The 21267-nt window shown below is 35.7% G+C and overlaps 1 protein-coding gene across 2 annotated transcripts in view; it reads left to right on the forward strand.

Annotated features, from left to right (window-relative positions):
* Positions 1–463: 463 nt before the first annotated feature.
* Positions 464–21267, forward strand: part of ZNHIT6 (zinc finger HIT-type containing 6) — a 54376-nt gene continuing 33572 nt past the window's right edge. For both annotated transcript variants that reach the window (XM_024767841.1, XM_024767842.1), the window contains exons 1-5: positions 464–1302; positions 2449–2514; positions 2602–2708; positions 2794–2879; positions 10560–10663. In XM_024767841.1, the coding sequence (XP_024623609.1) occupies positions 632–1302; positions 2449–2514; positions 2602–2708; positions 2794–2879; positions 10560–10663 (1034 nt within the window). In that variant the 5' untranslated portion in view covers positions 464–631. The remainder of the gene's footprint in view (positions 1303–2448; positions 2515–2601; positions 2709–2793; positions 2880–10559; positions 10664–21267) is intronic.

Here is a 21267-nt window from a genome sequence, read left to right on the forward strand (position 1 = left end):
TATCAGGATTCCCAGTAATAATAGCAACCATATGTTGAGTTTCATCACTGCTAGCTTATTTCCATGCATGATTACACTTAATCATCAAAATAAACCAAAAGATTTGTAATACCACCGTCTCTGGAGTACTGCTGAAGAAACTGAAGCATGGAGAGGCGTAATATCAGGTGTTTCTTCCATTTTGATGCAAGTTCAGAACAGATTAGGGTGGTCTTCCAAATACAAAGCTGTGAGGGTCCCGCTTCTCCACCCCCCCGCGGCGCGGAGACGCTCTCTTTAAGCGGAAGCGTGTGGCCACGTGCATAGGGCGCGGCCTCCCCAAGGGAAGGGTTTGGCGAAACCCCGCCCCGAAGGCGGGATGACAGTGGGCGCGGCCTCACGCGGATCCCGTAGGATCTGTGCCGGACTGCAGCAAGCCGTAAAGAGCTCCACGAGTCGTGAAGCGGCAATGTGCGGAAGCGTTGCTTTACGACTGTTTGGATAGACGCGCCGGGCCGGCGTTTTCTGCTTGCTACTTCTCTGATCCACACGTGGGCCGCTGTCGGTGTTGTAGCCAGAAATTCATTCCTATTGGCGTGGACCAGCCATATTGAAGGACAGAGTGGCAACGGAGGTCAAGGATCTTGAGCTGATGGATTTTGCTGCTGAAAATGAGGAGACGTCGGGAGGAGGTCTCCAGAGTGGAGCTGAAGGGGCGCGGCTAAGTCTCGAGTCAGATGGAGAGAGAGCCAGGGGCACAGTAGGGACCGAGGAGGCCGGCAGTGGAGAGGCGGGGAATGGACCGACCGGAATGGGGAAGACAGGGGAAGGGGAAGAAGGAAATGGACCAAGGGCAGAGGAGATGCGAGTGGACCTAGCAGTTGTGAAGCAAGAAGTAATGGACTGGTCAGAAATGGAAGAAGGTATGCGGAATGACCAGTGGGTAAAGCAGGAGGTGGAGGATGGGCCTGAGGTGAAAGAGGAAAAACCAGGCACGTTGGAGGTGAAGCAGGAGACGGATAGTAGTTTGATGCTAAAAGAAGAGAAGGTGGAAGAACCAGAGCTAAAGGAAGAGAAAGTGAAGGTGAAGGAAGAAGTGATGGACTGGCTAGAAATGAAGGAAGAGAAGAAAGATAGCTTGAAGATTAAAGGGGAGGAGATGTTTCTTGATCAGAACGTAAAGAAGGAGGAAATAATGGATGAAGTGTGTGTAAAAGAAGAGAAGTATTTCCCTAAAGAAGAAGTGATGGATGATACAAAGGTGAAAGAAGAGCCTCAGATAAATCCCCCAGTGGGCTCCAAGCGGAAACTGGCCATGTCAAGGTAGGGCAAGGAGTATTCCATTGGGGGAATAAAGCTATGGAATTCTCTGTTGTCTAGACTGAAAGAAATTACACTACCAGAAGGGTGTGGAATAATGATAAATAAGTGCCAGTTTGGGTCCCTGGAGCCTGAATGATGGGGGGAAGGGCGATTGGGAAGGGAGGGTTTTGTCAGGTGACAATAAATTCAGTGAAAATATGTGAGGTTGGTACTAGTGTCTAGTGGCCAAGTTAGGAAGTGAAAATCCTTGGGACCAGAAAGCCCTTGTACCAGAATCTGGCTTGACTTAATATGCTCTTGGCCCAGTATTCTTTTGAGAGAGGATAGGTGTGAGGAAAAGTCTAATAAAACCAACAAGGGTAAAGTGGAGTAAGTTAAAATTAGACAAAATACACTTGAACTCACCCAACCGTCTAGTTTCTCTATGGGTACTATGAATATTTATTGCTTTTGATTTAATTTCCTTATAGTGTGATAATGAGGCAGCATAGGAAATAAGAGTAGTCAGTTTCTTGGGATTATCACTGTCTCGAACACAGTAAAACAGAAGTAGCTGTAGTTTGATTGTCAGTATCCCAAGATCCTAAAAGAACAGTTGAAGACAGATGCTGGATAATAGCATTTCTAGATTATTTTGACGCCCATTCTAGGTTGGGTGAGGAGTTGAGCAAGAACGATGCAACTGCTACTCTCTAAATTTGCCTGGGTCTTATATCTTTTTCTGGTGTGTCTGCCTTTGAGATAAATAAACATAGCTCATGGATTGGACTTCTGGGTATGTGCGCGCACACAATTGTTAGCAGTGTCAATAGTTACAAGTTAAAATATCGAATGATCTCATTCTCAGATTATAGTAGGAAAGGAAGTCAAAGTGAGATGATTTTTTGTAATTAATACGTGTTTTCTTGAATTACATATCATTAACAACATTGTAAATGTAGTTGTCGTTTCCTAGAGGAGAATTTTCTAATGATGTTTGACAGCTATCAAGTATTTCATAAGAGTTACTTGCATCTACTTTATTCACTATGATTACATGTCTGTAAATTGATTGTGATGAGTAATTGACTCAGCATTAAAAGTTTATAAATAAACATGTAAAATTAATATTTGATAACTTATCAAGTTTCATGTGGGCTTTTATAGATGTGAAACTTGTGGTACAGAAGAAGCAAAGTACAGATGTCCACGCTGTATGCGCTATTCCTGCAGGTATGTATATCATTTCCTACCCTGTTATCTCTGCCTGTATCCTTTTTACCTCAAAGTGTAAAAGTACCTCCTCTTTTGTCTCTTCAGTTTGCCCTGTGTAAAGAAACACAAAGCAGAACTGACATGTAATGGAGTTCGAGATAAAACTGCATATGTTTCAATGCAACAGTTTTCTGAAATGAATCTCCTAAGTGGTAAGCCATCTTCTGCATAGCCGATTGATGCTTCCTGGCCATTGGCATATATCATTTGTTTATTTTTCTATTTCGATATTTGTAGATTATCGATTTTTGGAAGATGTGGCAAGAACAGCAGACCATATTTCTAGAGATGCTTTCTTAAAAAGACCAATAAGCAATAAACATGTAAGTATTTCTTCTACTCCCTTCCAGTTAGAATTTCTTCTAATGAATTAGATTCTTTTTTTTTTTTTCACTCATCAAATATATTAAGTTACTAGGGATACAGCAGTGACCAAAACAAAGTCCTTCTCCTCATGGAGCTTGTATTGTAGCAGGAGAGACAGGAGATGAGTAGAGGAACAGATATAATTTCAGGTAATGTTAAGTGCATCTGGAAGATAGGACACAGGAAATTAAAGAAAATGAAAATGGTGTTTGTTTGCTGGGGGAGGAGGGTGTTTAAGGGTACTATTTTCCGTACAGTAGTCAGGAAAGGCTTCTCTGAAAGATGACATTTAAGCAGCAGTCTGAATGATGAGAAAGAGGCAGTCATGTGAAGGTTTGGAAAAAGACTTTCCAGGTAGAGACAAAAGCAAAAGTAAAGAATGAGTCAGGGGCTTCCCTGGTGGCGCAGTGGTCGGGAGTCCGCCTGCCGATGCAGGGGACACGGGTTCGTGCCCCGGTCCTGGAGGATCCCACGTGCCGTGGAGCGGCTGGGCCCGTGAGCCATGGCCGCTGGGCCTGCGCGTCCAGAGCCTGTGCTCCGCAACGGGAGAGGCCACAGCAGTGAGAGGCCTGCGTACCGCAAAAAAAAAAAAAAAGTCAGGGATGAAGTTAGGGTGTTTGAGGAGTTAGAAGAGGGGCAAGGTGACAAGCGTAGTTGAGTGAGGATCATGTAGAATGTGAGGTTAAAGAAACTAGTGAGGGCTCCTAATGTATTCGAAGTAAAAATGGAAGCCATGGGTGGACATTGAGCCTGTTTGCTTTTTGAAAGATCACTCTTGCTGCTCTCTGGAAAGTGGACTTGAGTAGGCAAGAGTGGAAGATTGGAAGCTGAGAGACCAGTTATAAGGCTGCTGTTGTGGTTCTAGTCAGAGAGGATGCTGTTAGAATTATTAGGAAGTGATTACACTTGAATTTTGAAGGAAGAGCTAACAGGACTTGTTGTTTTAATATACTTAATTTTCATACTTTCATCCCTTTTTCATTCCTTATGCACTATGCAAAATTAAAAACTTACATATTTGAAGTATTTTGCAACTGCTATTGTTCTAAAATAATATTATTAAATCACATCATGGAATTATGTTCATTTTTCAATACCATTTTGGTATTGGAGTTGCAGAATTTTAGTACCTTTTAAACAGTTTATTTTATTGGTGTTTTTGGTACAGACATGACATTACCCACATCTGAAAGAAAAATTACCATGCACCAAGTCTTTTTTTCCCTCAAGCTTAATTAGACATAATTAAATTCTACTTAAAAGATAAATTTTTTAAATTTTTTTGTGAAATATGACATGCATATAAAAAAGCATAAAATAGAATACACTTTTTTTTTTTTTTTTTTGGTTATGTTGGATCTTCATTGCTGCACGTGGGCTTTCTCTAGTTGCGGCGAGCAGGGGCTGATCTTCATTGCGGTGCACGGGCTTCACATTGTGGTGGCATCTCTTGTTGCGGAGCACAGGCTCTAGGCGCATGGGCTTCAGTAGTTGTGGTGCACAGGCTCAGTAGTTGTGGCTCACGGGCTCTAGAGAGCAAGTTCAGTAGTTGTGGGGCACAGGCTTAATTGCTCCGCAGCATGTGGGATCTTCCCAGACCAGGGCTCGAACCTGTGTCCCCTGCATTGGCAGGTGGATTCTTAACCACTGAGCCACCAGGGAGGTCCAGAAATACACAATTTAATGCATAATTATGCAGTAAACATCCATGTAACTACCACCTAGGTCTAAAGTTAGAACATTACCAGCTTCTCAAAAGTTCCTGCCACCAGCTTATGCCCTTTCCTGAACCATTCTTATTTCTGGATTTTCTGTAATAAATGGACTCTGGGTTTTCTAAATTTTAGAAACAGTGAACACTTCTGTTTAGGGATTGTGGTTTGCTTATACATACGTTTTTCTGGGGTTTATACCTAGAAGCTGAATTGCTTTGTTGTGGCGTATGCATATCTTCAATTTGACTGTACGTTACCAAAACATTTTCCAAAGTGGTGATACCAGTTTATACTCACAGTAGTGTTTAAGTGTACCTGTTGTTGCATCCTCTCCAATACTTGACTTGGTCAGAGTTTCTGAGTTTTTGTCAATTTGATGGCTGTGTTATTTTATTATGATTTTTAATTTGTAGTCTGATTCTTAAAGAGATTGAGCACCTTTCAAATATTTTATTGGCCAATTGGATATTCTTCTTTGTGGTATGCCTGTTAAGTCTTCTGTTCATCTTTTCATTCGTCAGTTGTTTTTTCTTACTGGTTTGTAGTAATTCTTTGTATTTTTAGTTGCTAGTTGTTAGTTGGTTGTATGTGTTATAAATTCCTTCTTTCATTCTGTGGCTTGTCTTCTTACTCTCTTTAGTGTTTTATGGTAAACAGATGTTCCTAATTTTCATGTAGTAAAAATTGTTGTATGTTTCCTTTATAGTTAATAGTTTTATGAGTTTATAAAGAAATCCTTCCCTACCTTGTTATGAAGCTATTTTCCTGTAACTATTTTCTAAAAGCTTTACAGTGTTGCATCTCCCATTTATGTCTGTAAACATGGAATTGATTTTTGTCTAGCATGTCAAGTGGAGGTCCTATGTAATTTTCCACATGGATAATCTACTTTTTCTAGCACCATTTATTGAAAAAATTCATCCTTTCCCTATTGCTCTGCAGGACCATCTTTGTCATATATCAAGCATCCATATATGCTTGGGTCAGTTTCTGGCCTGTCTGTTCATTCTGGTGGTCCTCTTATCTATCCACACCAATGCTCAATACTCTAAACTATTGTAGTCTTTTACTGAAACTCACTGAAAAAGTAAGTCCTCCCACTTCATTCATTTTTTAGAATATAGCCATTTTTCTAGAATATTTTCTGGAGTATTTTCTAAAATATGGCTGTGGCTCTTTGTAATTTTATACAAATATGAAAAATCAGCCTATTGATTGTACAGTCCTACCTTCCCCACCTGGGAATTTTGATTGGGGTTGCATTTATTTTGTAGAGTTACTTGAGTGATTGGATTTTACGGCATTGAATGTTTAAATCCTTGACTGTTGTATCTCTGCATTTATTTGGTTCTTTCACATCTCTATAACTTTCTCAGTGAAGGTCTTGCATATTTCTTATTAGATTTATTCTTGGGCACTTTATTTTTTCATACTATTTTAAGTAGTGTTTTCTTTTTAATGTTTTATTATCTCTTTGCTGGTATTTAGGAATGAGATATTTTTGTTGTCTATTTTATAGTAGTAACCATACTAAAGTCTGTCCCAATACCTTATCTATAGATTCTTTGAGATTTTCTCTATAAACAGTTCATCGCAATTTGTTTCTATCCTTCTGTCCTTGTTCTTTTATTTCTTTTTCTTGCCTTATTTGGTATAGCTAGGACTTCCAAGAATGTCAAATAGTGCTGATGATAGTAGATATTTATGTTGTAAGTAGAAGTGCATCCCTAGGTTTGATGATTTGCTGAAAGGATTCACAGGATGCAACATACAGTTGTACTCATGGCTAAAATTTATTACAGTGAAAGGATACAGAGCAAAATTAGCAAAAGGAAAAAGTATATGGGGCAAAGTCTGTAGGAATCCAGCCACAAGCTTCCCAAAGTCCTCTTCTATTGGAGTCACATCGTACGCAGTTAATTCCTCGGGCAATGGGTTATGATAATTAATGTTTGAAGTTATTGTCTACCAGGGAAACTCACTGCCCAAGGTTTTTATTGGGGGCTGATCGCAGAAACACTCTCGCCCTAGCACTTGCCAAATTCCACACTCCCAGAAGGGAAGCAGATAAAACCACATTTTTGTGCAATTTCAGCACAGTGAACCACTCTTATCATTTTAGGAAAAGCTTTATGTCAGTGTAGGGTCCATTTACCAGTCAGTCAAGTTCCCAGACACCAGCCAAGAGCCAATCTTGCCAACAGAACTTTCTAAGGATAACAGTCTCGGGCCTGGTATATTAACTGTTCTGTACATCTTTGTTTCATAACTCCTGATCATAGAGGGAAAAGTTCCAAGATTTCACCATGATGTTTGCTTTTAAATTTTTTGTAGATACAGTTTGATATTTAGATTAAAGAAGTTCTGTTCCTAGTGTGCTAACAGATGTTAACATGAATGGTGGTTATATTTTATCAAATGCTTTTTCTGTATTTGATTATTTCTTCTTTTAATATATAATATTCTAGTATGAATAATAATCCTTTAATCAATTTTCTATTGTAAGTTAAACTTGCATGGTATATTATTATCATACCCTGCTTTTTATACTTTGCAGAATTCAGTTGTATTATGTATATGTACACATTATCCATTCATTCATTTTTACATTTCTGTCCATGAGTGAAATGACTTCTGATTTTCCTTTTTGGTATTCTTAGGTTTCTGTATCATTGTAATTTTAGTTTCATAAAATTATTTGGGAATGCTCCCATTTTGGTCCTGGATACATTAACTAACATTGGGATTATTTCTTCCATGGGAGTTTGGTAAAATTTATTAATGGGCTTGGGAAGTTTATTCTTTACTGTTTATTGGACTATTTAGGTTTTCTCTGTCTTCCTGAGTCATTGTTAGTAGACTACATTTTTCTAAGAATTTTTCCATTTTACTTAAATTTTCAAATGCATTGGCATAAAGTTCTTCATATTTTCTTTTACATGTCTGTAGAAGTTGTATTATCATTTGTGATAATCCTTATTTGTGTCCTCTTCTTTTCTAGATCAGTTGCTATTGTGAATTCCTTTTCTATTTTGTTAATGTGTCCTCTTGACTTTTGTTATATCCTTTTATATTTTTAGCTTAATTGCATTGTGGTCAGAGAACATATTTTTTCTGAGTTCATTCTTTTAAAATACGTTAAGACTTGTGTTTATGGCCCAGCATGTAGTCAGATTTTGTAATGTTCTCTGTTTGCTTGGGAAAGAAAAATTATTCTGCATTTGCTAAATCTAGTATTCTAAATTCATTCCTTTTAGGTCAGATTTGTTAATTATGTTGTTCAAATTATAGTGCTACTAGTTTTTTTTTGTTTTTTGTCTGTTTTTCTATCAGTTACTGAGAGAGGTGTGTTAACATTTCCCAATAGATAAAATCAAAAGGATTTGTATGTTTCTCCTTGTGGTTCAGTTAGCTTTGCTTCATATGCTTTAAGGCTAAATTATTAGATGCATACTTCAGGAAATTCTTGGTGTATTTAACCTCTGGCATTATGATGTGACCCTTTTTGTCTCAAGCTTTTTGTGTACTTTATCTGGTATTGAACTATTTCAGTCCTTTGGTTGGTATTTGCATGGTGTATTTTGTCCCTTACTTTTACTTTAGGCCTTTTTGTATCTTCATGTTCTGGGTGTACCTTTTCAAAGTACCACATAATTGGGTTCCAGTTTTTCTCCATTTTGACAATCTGGAACTTTTAACTGAATCATCAAATTCATTTACTTTTTTAAAAAATTACCTATATATTTGACTTTAAATGTGTCACCTTACTTGTGCTATTTGTCCACTTGCTTTGTTTTGTTTTGTTCTTTTTCTTCTTGTCTTTTGGACTAATTGAGTAATTTCTTATCATTTGAATTTTTCTTCTATCAGTTTAGAACTTATGCATCCTTTTTCTATCCTTTCATTAGTTAGGCTAGACATTGCATGCATACTTCATTTATCAGTATCTAAAGTTAATCAGTACCTTAAGCCTGTACTTAAACAATGCAATGACCTTAGAACAGGAGTTGGCAAACTTCTTCTGTAAAGAGTCAGATAGTAAACCTTTTTTTCAAACCTTATGGTTTCTGTCACAACTACTCAACTCTGCCACTGTAGCAAAAAAGCAGCCATGAATAATACATAAACAAATGCACAGGGCTGTATTCCAACAAAATTTGTTTATAAAAATAGGCAGGAGGCAGGATTTGGCCCTAGTTTGCCAGCAGTTACCTTAGAACACTTAAATTCCATTTAACACTCTACTGACTTTTCGTATTGTTTTCAGGTATTTAGATTGTCTTTTTTGTTTCAATCTCCATACAATAATTACTGTTTTATCCAGTCAGTGTTTGTTTTGGTTTATCTTCATATTTCCCACTTTCTTTGCTCTTTATTTTTTCTGCCATCATCTTAGACTATCTGTCTGAGAGATCACTTTCTACCTCAAGTAGATCTTTTAGAATGTCCTTTAGAGAGAGTTTGCTGGTTGCCACCTCTTAGATTACTCTATTGGCATTTAAATCACTCTTAAATGATTTTTGTCTATAGAATTCTGGGTTCAGAATTACTCTTCCATTGTCTATGGCTTCCATTTTTATTGTTGTAGAGTCATTTGTCATTTTTAACTGCCTTTGAAATATTTTTTCTCTGAATGCATTCTTTTTATTGTTGGTCTTCTGCATTTTTTACTATACTGTGAAAATGCACCTTTCTTTTTATTTATCTTACTTGAGAATTATTAGATTTATTGAATAAGTGGAGTGTCTTTCATCAACTATGGGAAATTATCAGCTCATTTCTATTAAAATATTACTTGTGCTTTATTCATTCTCTTTTCTTCTGAAACTACCATTAAATGTGGCTTAGGCGTTCTCCCTATATCACACTTACCCCTTAACCTCTCCTGATTTTTCATCTTTTTTATCTCTAATGCAAAATTTTACTTTGGCTTATTTAAAAATCTGGTGAGTCACTTTTTATAGTTTCTCTTCACTGCACATATTTTCAGGCCTTCTTTTATTCCTTTAAATTTTGCAGAGCAGTTCTGTAATCTGTGTATGATTTTTTTAGTGTCTGAATATATAGGGAGCTCTCTCAGCTACATCTTTTTTCTCTTTTGGTTCCAGTACACTGAGCCTTGTTTTCTTATATTGTTTATACTTTTTTGTTTTTTGTTGAGTACTGCTTTTTTTTTTTTTTCTTTAAATATTATTTGTGGGAATTTTTTGAAGGTTAGAAGAAACAGGCCTTCCTTTATTCTACCAGGTACCTAAGAACATTGCAGATCTGGACTATCATAAACCAAGTTGAAGGTTTAAGACTGTGTTAACCAAACAAGCAAGGCAGATCATTTCATGGGCTAGCATGGGCTCAACCAACCTACATGATCCATGGAGTAACACATGTCAGAGCTAGAATTCTCATATCCCATTTTGTACATCCTACATCAGTGGCTACTTTAAGTTAAGCCTTGTACTAGGCAGTGCCATAGTTCCTCCCTGAATGAAGCTACCTGACTAGTAATAGAAACAGGCATATATATATATATAGCTAACTATGGTATGAAACCATCAGTAAAAAAAGAAAGAACTGTATAAGTAATCCCTGTGATTGCTAAAACCTGTATTTTTTAAAGCCCCATAAAATTCTTCTTTTGGCTTATAGAGTATATGGTTAAAATCACAGGCTCTAGAATTAGACAGACCTGGATTTGAATGTAGGCTTTACATCTCAGAAATAGCTGAAATAGCAGAAATGGGAGTAATAATAGTACCTGCCTCATAGTATTGTGAGGATTAAATGAGACATTGCTGTTTAGGGCAGTTTGTGAAACATAAGTACTCAATAAATCTTAACTATTATGTTTTGAACATTGTTTTACGTGCTTTTGGAATTTAAGGCATTTTAATATTAATTTGCCTATTTGTTTCTGGTTGTTAGATGTACTTTATGAAAAATCGTGCTCGAAAGCAAGCTATTAACTTAAAACTTCTACCCAATGGATTCAGCAAAAGGAAAGAAAATTCAACATTTTTTGATAAGAAGTAAGTGTCTGACTTCTTTCTTAGTATATCAGATGTTCTGATTTGATTAGGAACATCTTTTAAGGTTTGGTTTACTATAGAACATTGCTACTCAAAGTGTGGTCTGTGAGGTGTTTGTTATTGGTACAGGACAAGATGACTGCACAAATTGGAAATATACATTTAGGAACTTATGCTAATTTTATGTCATGTGACTTTAATAACAGTTTGGGTTTGCTCTGTGTGTGTGTGTGTGTGTGTGTGTGTGTGTGTGTGGTGAGAGATGGAGAGAGAAAGAAGAGAGTGTGTGTACGTGTCTGTCCTTCTCTCTGAGACCTAAGATACCGTGAAAGTATTTCAGAAGCTTCAAGTACAAAGCAATAAGTCAAAGCAGAATTCCTGCATATTTTTAACCAGAGCAGCTTGGCTTTTATAATCCTTTTACTTTGGGATTCCAAATAGAATTTCATTTGAGAGCCAGTGATGGAGAAGAAGGGGAACTTGGAAAACATATAGTCTGTAGTGAATCTGTGAATACAGATAATACATTATAGATGAGTTTCCTGCTCTCTGAAAGTGCTGGTTCAAAAAGGCCCCAGTAGTACAGAAAAGAACAGGATCCCAAAGTACTATAAGTAGCCCACTAAATTATTGGATAATACCTTTCTAAAGTCAATATTCTGGATTTAGAGTCCAAAAACCTGAGTGAGTCCTCACCGCTTCAGCCTCTTAGTAACTGTGAGGCCTTGAGCAAATTACTTCTTTTCTCCAGGCTGCATCTGCATAATGGTGTGGGTTGTACTAGGTAAACTGTAAGGTTCCCTCACAATTTTACTACATAAATTAAAGAGACAGAATGATCAGAATTATTCTAATAAACCTTCCATCTTTTCAGAAAATATTATATTATTAGAGAATGGTGTTATCCACTTATTTTTTATGTTTCAAGACAAATATTTATAAAGGTGGTTTTCCCTTTTTTTGGTTGGTTTCTAGGAGTAAAGTAATACTTTGCATTTATCAAATATGAGATGATTCTTTTGTGTATTTTGAAACTGACATATTTAGAAATAGACATAATTTGTTTGAAATTTAAGATAACTGGTTTGTGCCATCTGAAATATAAAATGTATTTCTGTTTTATGAAAGAAACCATTCAGAATGGTTTTACTACTACTAATATAGCCTCAAATTTTTAATTTTGGGATCTCTAGACACATGAATGTATGTCGGAAGTTGTTTCCAAGAATACTACATTCGGTGTATTTTCTGGGTTCAGAACACAAATTTATACTGTTATTTTGGAACACCTCAGATCTCTGAAATGGCAAATTGGACTCTTCTTGCATTATGCCTTTTACTCATGAATTTACAATGATTTGGGCTTGATTTTCTTATATTTTTAGTGTCTTCCCATGCGGAGCTTAGCAACATAGTACACAGTAGACTTTAGAATCAATTTCTTAGCTGCTTTCACATCTGTAAAATGGAGCTAATGATAGCTACTGTGTAGTTGTGACCTTAGTGTATTAATTTACCTAGACACTAACTGGAGTGTAGGAAGGAATCAGCGTATAGTAGCAATTGTAAAAGTAATATATCCTCATCATTAAAAAAATTAAAGGAAAAATAGCACCTTTAATTCCACTACGCAGAGACAACCACTGATGATATTTTGTTTTCTTCTAATCATGTGTCCTTTTTTCAATTAATAAAGTAAAGCATAATATTAAATACTTATATAAAAGTATAAAAAGTTACATGACTCTCCTCAAGTTAAACATTATTCATCTATGTGAATAAAGGCACACACTTTTTTCTACAGCTAGCTTTTTTCTATTTAACAATATATTGTGGACATCTTACTTGTTAATGCAAATCTGCCTCGCTTTGTTTAAGTAGTATATTTCAACTATGACTGTATCCTAATTTATTTATTCCTATATTCATGAACATTTTTAGCTAATTTCTGGATTTTAATTATTACAAATAATGCTGTTATAAACATCCTTGAATAAATTGTTTTGTGTGCTTATGTGACTTTTTCTGTATGATCAATTCCTAGAAAGTGGGTCAGAGACTACATGCATTTATACTTTTGAAGGAAACTCCAAATTGTCCTCCCCAAAAAAGTACCACTTCGTACCTTCCACAAAAATGTATGAGTGCCTATTTTAGTTATACTGCACTTTAATTGAATATTATTAGACTTTTTTGCATATCTGATTAGAGGTTGAACAGTTGAATTTTTTCATTTAATGTGCCTGCTTATATCTCATCTTGATCTGTTGCATGCATTGTAAATGTTTTCGCCAGTCTTTTCACCCTTAATTTTGTCTTCCAGTCATTTTTGATGCATTTTAAAGAGTTGTAAAAAAAATTCTATAAAACATAGAGACAGTAAAATGGAGTGGTTAAGAGCACAAACTGGAGCTAGGCTGCCTGGGTTCAGATTCTAACCAGCTACTTCCTAGCCATGTGATATTAAGCTAAGCCACCTAACTTTTTGTGCTTCAGTTTCCTCATCTATAAAGTAGGGCTAGTAATAATAAACTAGGGATAAGCCAGTTTTCATTTCCATTTGTAGTAAATGAGAATACCTGTTTAAACATCTCACTAGCACTGAGTTGTCTCTTTTTTAAAAAATTTTGTTGCTATTTTGGAAAGTGGAAATGATATTTTGTTTTAATTTGATTTTATTTAATTGCTACTTAGATATGGAATATTTGGCCACATGTTTCAGAATAATATCTTAAAATTCAAGAGTGAAGTTTGACTTAATCCAATCTGTGGTAGTAAGATGATCTTTCATTCTTATAACTATTTTGGTGAAATAAATAATTCAAAATAATTTGGTGAAATAAATAATTGAAATCTATGGAACCGAATTTTTCTATTTGTTCTTTGTTAAATTGCCCATTATTATTTACAAATGGAAAATGCCACGAACTGAATTTAAAATGTCTGTGTTTGGATGTTTGATGAATAGTAAAGCATTAAGGTGAATTCCCTGTTAGTTAATAGCCATACTTAGAATATTTTGCTTAGTTGGTTGATAGTCAGCTTGGAAATCTCTTTAGCGTGTTCCTATATTTTGTTCATTCTTGTTCAGCATTTTCATCAGTGATTTAGATCATGATTTCTTATCTTGGCACTGTGATGTTTTGAGCCACAGAGTTCTTTGTCGTGCGTGGCTGGCGTGTGTATTATAGGATGTTTAGCAGCATCCCTGGCTTCTACTGACTAGATTTTGGACACACACACACACACACACACACCCTGGGATGGGGGCAGTGGGGAGAGGCAAAATTTGAGAGCCACTGATTTAGATGAATACGGAAGACATACTTATTGAACTTGATGTTTGGCAAGATCAGGATTGCAGAAAATTTTGATTGCTAAAAGGTGATATATAAGTAGCAAGATAAATATATATGGTCCTGTACTTAACTGTTAGGGGGGAAAAGTGAAGGAAGGCATTTAGAAGTACCTTTTTTGTGATATCTGTGTTTTCTCAGACATTCATATGAAAACGGTAAAAATTTTAGATGATCGTAGTGTTATTTGCTGGAAGGAGGGAAGAAGAGGATGCTACATCTTATCAAAGAATTCTTTTTACCTCCCACATCACCAGTATTGTGTTTTTAAGAGACTTGTTTTCAATGCTTTTTTAAACTTTCAAAAGTGGTTAAGGTTTTGACTGAGATAAACCTGAATTTGAATATTGCCTCTACATATGTTCACGTTAGGTGACCTCAGGCAAGAGCGAATTTACTGGGTTGTTGAGGGGAGTAAATGAAATAATACCTAAATTAATACCTGGCACTTAGTAGATAATGTGCAATGATAGTAAACGATCTGCATTCTCTTACTGGAAATCTTTGAGGATATGTTACGTTTACTATATTATATTCATCCCTAGTAGGTCTGGGGCAGCATTATGTAATCAAACAATACTATTTCTGCAGTGAAACCTACAAATGTTTACATTTTAATGGGAAAATAATGACTGTAAATGAGCTCAGTCAGGTTTCTGCTGCTAGAGGAGTTGTGAAAATTTTTCAATTTCAGAGATTCAGGGTTTGGAATTGTTCGTATGCAATCTTGGTCCTGTACTAAGATAATTACTCCCTAGGTATTAAATTGTTCCTTTGTTTAAGCAGCTTGAGCTATAGTATACACAAAAACTCAAATTGAAGTTCTTAAAAATTAAATGTTCCACAATGTTCATTGCAGCACTATTTACAATAGCCAGGGCATGGAAGCAACCTAGGTGTCCATCGACAGATGAATGGATAAAGAAGATGTGGCACATATATGCAATGGAATATTACTCAGCCGTAAAAAGAAAAAGGAAATTGAGTTATTTGTAGTGAGGTGGACGGACCTAGAGTCTGTCATACAGAGTGAAGTAAGTCGGAAAGAGAAAAACAAATACCATATGCTAACACATATATATGGAACCTAAAAAAAGAAAAAATGGTTCTGATGAACCTAGGGGCAGGACAGGAATAAAGATGCAGACGTAGAGAATGGACTTGAGGACACGGGAAAGGGGAGGTGGGACGAAGTGAGAGAGTAGCACTGACATATATACACTACTAAATGTAAAGTAGATAGCTAGTGGGAAGCAGCTGCATTGCACGGGGAGATCAGCTCAGTGCTTTGTGACCACCTAGAGGGGTGGGATAGGGAGGGTGGGAGGGAGATGCAAGAGGGAGGAGATATGGGGATGATATATGTATACATATAGCTGATTCACTTTGTTATACAGCAGAAACTAACACAACATTATAAAGCAATTATACTCCAATAAAGATGTTAAAAAAAAATTAAATGTTCCAGTGGTAACTTTTGAGCATTCTGAGTGAAGAATTCTTTGTGGTGTTTTTGTAACTTTTTTGTAAAGTTTGAAATTACTTGAAAATAAAACGTTTTTTAAAAACAATTAAATAGCCCCATATGAAGTGTGACTAAAGCACATTCTGCTTGAATTACCTCTGTAGGACTAACAGCAGGTTATGTGGTAGCAAGTGCATTAGGTACCTTAGAATCATAGGTTCATTTTAAGCCAGGCATCCTTTATGGTAGGAGTTTTTGACCAGTATGACTTCAAATCTCTGAAAATCATAGGCAAAATTATGTGATATGTGAATTTTTCTAAGACTAGGAACCATAATTTTCATTTTATAGTCAAAGTGGCATATAACACTAACCAGCCTGTGATGTCAAAAGTGTATTTAATATCAGTAGCAACAAATTTTAGAGGACTGGTGAATTTGCTGGAATGTCATAATGGATAACTTTAATGAACAAAGAAAAGTTAAGGGATGCTTATATTAAGAATAAGTTGAGCCAATACAGAAAAGACATTCTTTGTTAAAAATAGAGGAGCTTAGTAAGGAAATGTGTGCAATGTAAGGCTCCCCTACTTATTTTATAGCAGATCCCAAACTACTTCTTTTAAATTGTGACTCTTTCAAAGGTAACTTCTCTGCCTCATCTCTTACGTGGGGCATGTAACTTGATGTTTACTTTCACCCAATGCTAATCAAAAACTATTGAAAGAAATATGAAAGATCTCTATGAAGAAAACTTAAATTCTACTGAATGGCTTAAAAGAGTTGAACAAATGGGGGGAAAGGACCATGTTATTAAGAGACTCAATATTATAGAAATAACATTTATTTCTTAAATGAGTGATCTTTAAATCTGATGTGGTCCCAATGAAAATATTAATGGGATGTTTTTTGGTTTTGATTTCGGATTTTTAAATTTTTTTTTTGGAGAAGGAAAGGATTCATGATAAAAATGACTTAAGTTCATTTGGAAGAGTAAACATGGGAGAAGCACCAACCAGGAGAACCTGGGAAAAGAAAGTAATAAGGCTGGACTCATTAAAATGTATGAAATTTTAATAAAGTTTTATGGTGTTGATGTAGAAATGAACAGTTAGTTCAGATAACAGAGAATAGACATGAGGCTATTTGGCACTCTAGTATATGATCAGATAGTATTTCAAATTAATACAGAGAATGACTTATTCAATAAATGGGGTTGAGACTGTTTGCCATTTGACAGTTTTTTTACCAGAACTTCCAGGTGGAATTAAAATCTTTTTCTTTCCGTTTTATTGAGATATAATTGACGTACAGCACTGTATAAGTGTAAGGTGTACAGCATAGTGATTTGATTTACATATATCATGAAGTGATTATCACAATACATTTCATGAACATCTGTCATCTCATAGATACAAAATTAAAGAAATAGAAAAAAATTTTTTTCTTGTGATGAGAGTGCTTGGGATTTACTCTTTGAACAACTTTCATACATAACACACAACAATCTTGATTATATTTACCATGTTGTATATTACATCCTTAGTATTTATTTATCTTATAACTGGAAGTTTGTACCTTTTGACTACCTTTGTCCAATTCCCCCTCCTCCCCTCTCTCTGGTAACCAGAAATCTGATCTCTTTTTCTATGAATAAGTTTATTTTTGAAGAATAAGTGACCTACAACATTATGTTAGTAAAATCTTAAACTTAAAATGAAATGTAAAATATGGGAATATTTTCATAATTTTGATGAGAGGAACATCCCATCCAAAGCCATAAAAGAAAAAAAACTAAATTTACATAATTTTTTTTAATTGGCCAAAAAAGACCATAATAAAATCAAAAGACTACCAGACCCGCTTCCAAAAAAAATCTTTAAACATATATGACAGTGCTTACACATTAATAAATAAGACTAGTAACTAATTAGGAAAAGGGGCAAAGGATAAGAATAGATGGTCATAGAAAGATGTATACATATACATACACACACACACACAGTATGTGTCTGACAAGCATATATTAACAATATCTGATATAATGAAGGTATGAGCTAGCCAGACCATTTTCTTCTTCCACTGTTCTTGAGAGTAAAACTTAGGTGTCATTTTAGAAGACAATATTTCTAAAAATGTTATACCTGCCTACTCAAGGAATTTAGCCTCCAATGTATTAGTGCAGTTCACAGAGATATATGTACATGTATATCTATCGCAACATTGTTTTTAATAGTGTAAAAACTGGCAACAGCTTCGAGTATCCCTCAGTATTGGGCTGAGCTAAGTTAATAATGATGCCTTCATACAGTGGAATTCTATGCAACCATTAAACAAAAACAGTTAGATACAGATGTATTGTCATGGAATGACATCCATGATATTGAGTATGTTCAGTTAAAAAATAATGTTGGAGTTTAAATAGTTGTCTGAAAGATATGAAGCTCACGTTTCCTATTGACGTAAAATTTACAGGCAATAAAATGTACAAATCTTAAGTGTATATTTGTTGAGTTTTGACAAATGCATATCCAGTATAACCCAGTCCCTGTAAATATATAAAATATTACCATCACCCAAGAAAGGTTTTTCCTAGTTATCTCCTCTCCTCCTCAGATAACCTATTCTAATTTTCACCCTGAAGATGAATTTTGCCTGTTTTAAAATTTCATATATATGAATCATATAGGTCACCCTTACTTTTGAATGATAGTTTAGCTGAATATGAAGTATCTCAAGTTGACATTTATTTTAGTACTTCAGTTTATTTATTCCACTGTTTTCTTACTTCTTTTGCCATTACTGAGAACACTGATGTTTTATACAATCTTTCTATGTCAGTTGCTTTTAAGTTCTTCACTTTTGTCTTTGGGGTGCTTTATCTTCCTTTGGATTTGCTCTGCTTTCTGCATAATTCTGGAAAATTCTAATACATTATCTTAATTTTTTATTTCTTTGTCGGTCTTACCTACATTCTGGGTAATTCATTCAGGTGTATCAACCAAGTCACTTTCCCTCCTTAGCTGTGTCTAATTAATCTGATATTTAGCCCATGTACTGAGTGGGCTTTTTGTTTGTGTTTCAGTTACACTTTTCATTTCTTGAAGTTCTGTTCCTTTCCCAAATCTACCTGGTCTTTTAGGTAGAATGTATTCCTTTCTCATGTTTTAACCTCCCTTTTTATTCAGTAATTTAGTGCATTTGTTATTTGTGTAAATAATTGTCTGAATTTCTTGGAAATTTGTTACTGCTGTCTGCTGTTTCTGCTGACTCTTCATTTTGATGGCTTGTTTGCTTGTTTTTTTCTAAAATGTAATTATGAACTCAAGTTCATGTAGGAGATGGTATGCATTTGCTTATGCCAGACACCCATCGCACCAATCCAGAACCCTCTTTAATTTCTTAGTCTGAAGTTTATCAGACTATACTACTGATGATAATTTGAGCCCGAAACCTATTTGAGGAGTCCATACTTATTCATTCTCAATTGAAACCTTTCCCCCACCTCCTATACCTCCTCTCCTTAGACCTCAAGCTGAGGTGGACAGGTTTCCTCATTGTCTCCCTTTGCTGGTTGGCAGAATTTTTCTGGTTCACTCTTTCACTGCATAGTTTTATGCAGTGATCTCAGTTTGAGGTCTCCAGCTTATGTGAGATCAGTATCTTGTCTCATGTCCCGCAGTGGCTGTTGAAACATAAGCCTTTTGGTTACCAAGCCTCTTGATTACTTGGAAGCAAAGGCCTCCAGAGCAGGTATAGCTTCCACATTCCACTATGGTTTTTAGTTCCTGCTTCCTTTTGGCCCCTGAATATTTTTCATACTTCTTGATGAGCTCAGTATGTTTGCTGTATTTCTCCAGGATTTCTTATTGTGTGCCTTGAGAGAGTTTTCAGATGATCTTCTCCGCCAAGTTGCCCTAATTGCCTAAAATAAGTAGTGGCCCCAAAGGGAAGGTCAGTTGTCGAAGATAGATGGATCAGGAAGGCATGATAATTACTTGTTCACCTAACAATTCTACTTTTAGGAATTTATCTGATATATATAACCATACATATGGTGCAACATTGTTTGTAATAGCAAAAGAGTAGTATGAATCTAAATATCCATCAATAGTGGACTGCTTAAATAAATTATGGTACGCCTTTAAAATGGGGAAAAAATTCAGCAGCTCTAAATGTATGAATATTGGAATGGTTGCCAGAAATACTAAGTGAATAAAGATAGATACAGAACTATGTTCATTGTGTGCTACCATTGTGTGAAAAGTAAAGGTTATATCCGTATATACTTATATTAAACTATTAATAGTAGTTCTCTTAAGGGAGGGAAATTGGGTAGAGGGGGACAGGGATGGGAATTACGTGCCCTTTTGTACCTTTTTTGAATTTTAGACCATGTGCATGTAATACTTATTTTAAGAATAAATAAACGAATTTTTAAAATAATAATTTTAAAAGACATTGATGGATGTGGGCAAGACCATTATACATTTTGAGTTGTAAATATATTCAATAGTCTTTGAAAAGTATTCTGATACTGTCATATAAAATTCCATGTTTTTATCCATGGCTGCATCTTTTCAGTTGTGTTTTAGTGTTTTGCTACAGAAAGCCATGGATAGCAAACCTGGAGATTATCTTGGTTGTGTTTGAATATCACATCTCGTTTGGTTGCCTAAGTCTCTCCTTTTATTTTCCTGGCTATTTGGACCTGAGGATTCAGCAGTGAGGGGGAATATATTTTGACTTGTCATTTGGAAAAAAGAATTAGATTGAGAGACTCCTCCCCAATAATATCTTTAGCTTAACTCCAGGCATGTACTCTCTTGTGTGGTCTAACCTCCCATTCTCTAGGAATGGACCCAACTTTTGACCTTTGTCTTCTGGCAGTTTGTCTCCACATGACCTCGACCCTCATTTCGAAGCAGCCCAGTCCTTCTTCATTCCTTTACAGCTGTCAGCTTAGAACTGAGTTGCTATCTTCCTTTCGGCCCAGAGTTCTTAGGCTCTCTGTCTAGGGGTCTCTCTTAAACTTAGAGTATTAAGATAGTGGAAGTGTGCCCATTATTAAACAACAGTGTGAATTGCTATTTGAGCTCCAGTCCTATTTTAGAAGCTAACCACTAGATGTCTCTCTTGTAAAGAAATAACCTTTTATAGATTCTTAAAATTACTTTTTGTAAGAATGTCTGTATGTGTGTAACTGAGTCACTTTGCTGTACAGCAGAGATCGGCACAGCATTGTAAATCAACTCTACTTAAATAAAAAAAATTTTTTAATTACTTTTTGGATAAAATTACAGCATTCAAATTTTATTGCGATGATATACCTATCCACCTCTGTATTAATGTCAGTAGCACTTTTTTCTTTAAACAATTATGTGGCAATACATTTCTTAAAGCACAGGTTTTTTGGTTTTGGTTTTGTGGGTTTGGTTTTTTTTGGGGGGTATGGTGTCTTATAAGTAGTATAGGTTTGTACTTTGTTGCAAACTAACTTTAGAAAAGAGCAAAGGAAAATGAAATGGATTTAGCAGTTGTGGTCATGGTGAGAGAGGTCGATTTGGGGGGATTACATAATAGGTGCTCAGTACAAACTTGTTAACTAATTTAAAATGATTAGCTCTATGGTTTCTCTCCAGTAACTGCTTTGATACAGTCTGATGAAAATATTTCAAAGCAACAGCAAGGACTTAACACTTCTATTCTTTCACACTGGTTTTCTAATGGTTCCTCAGTCAATCAGGTATTTCCTTACTGGGGCCATGTAGACAATGGTAAGAA

Source organism: Neophocaena asiaeorientalis, unplaced genomic scaffold, assembly GCF_003031525.2.
Source record: "Neophocaena asiaeorientalis asiaeorientalis breed wild unplaced genomic scaffold, Neophocaena_asiaeorientalis_V1.1 scaffold546, whole genome shotgun sequence".
In the NCBI taxonomy this organism is placed as follows: Eukaryota; Metazoa; Chordata; class Mammalia; order Artiodactyla; family Phocoenidae; genus Neophocaena; species Neophocaena asiaeorientalis.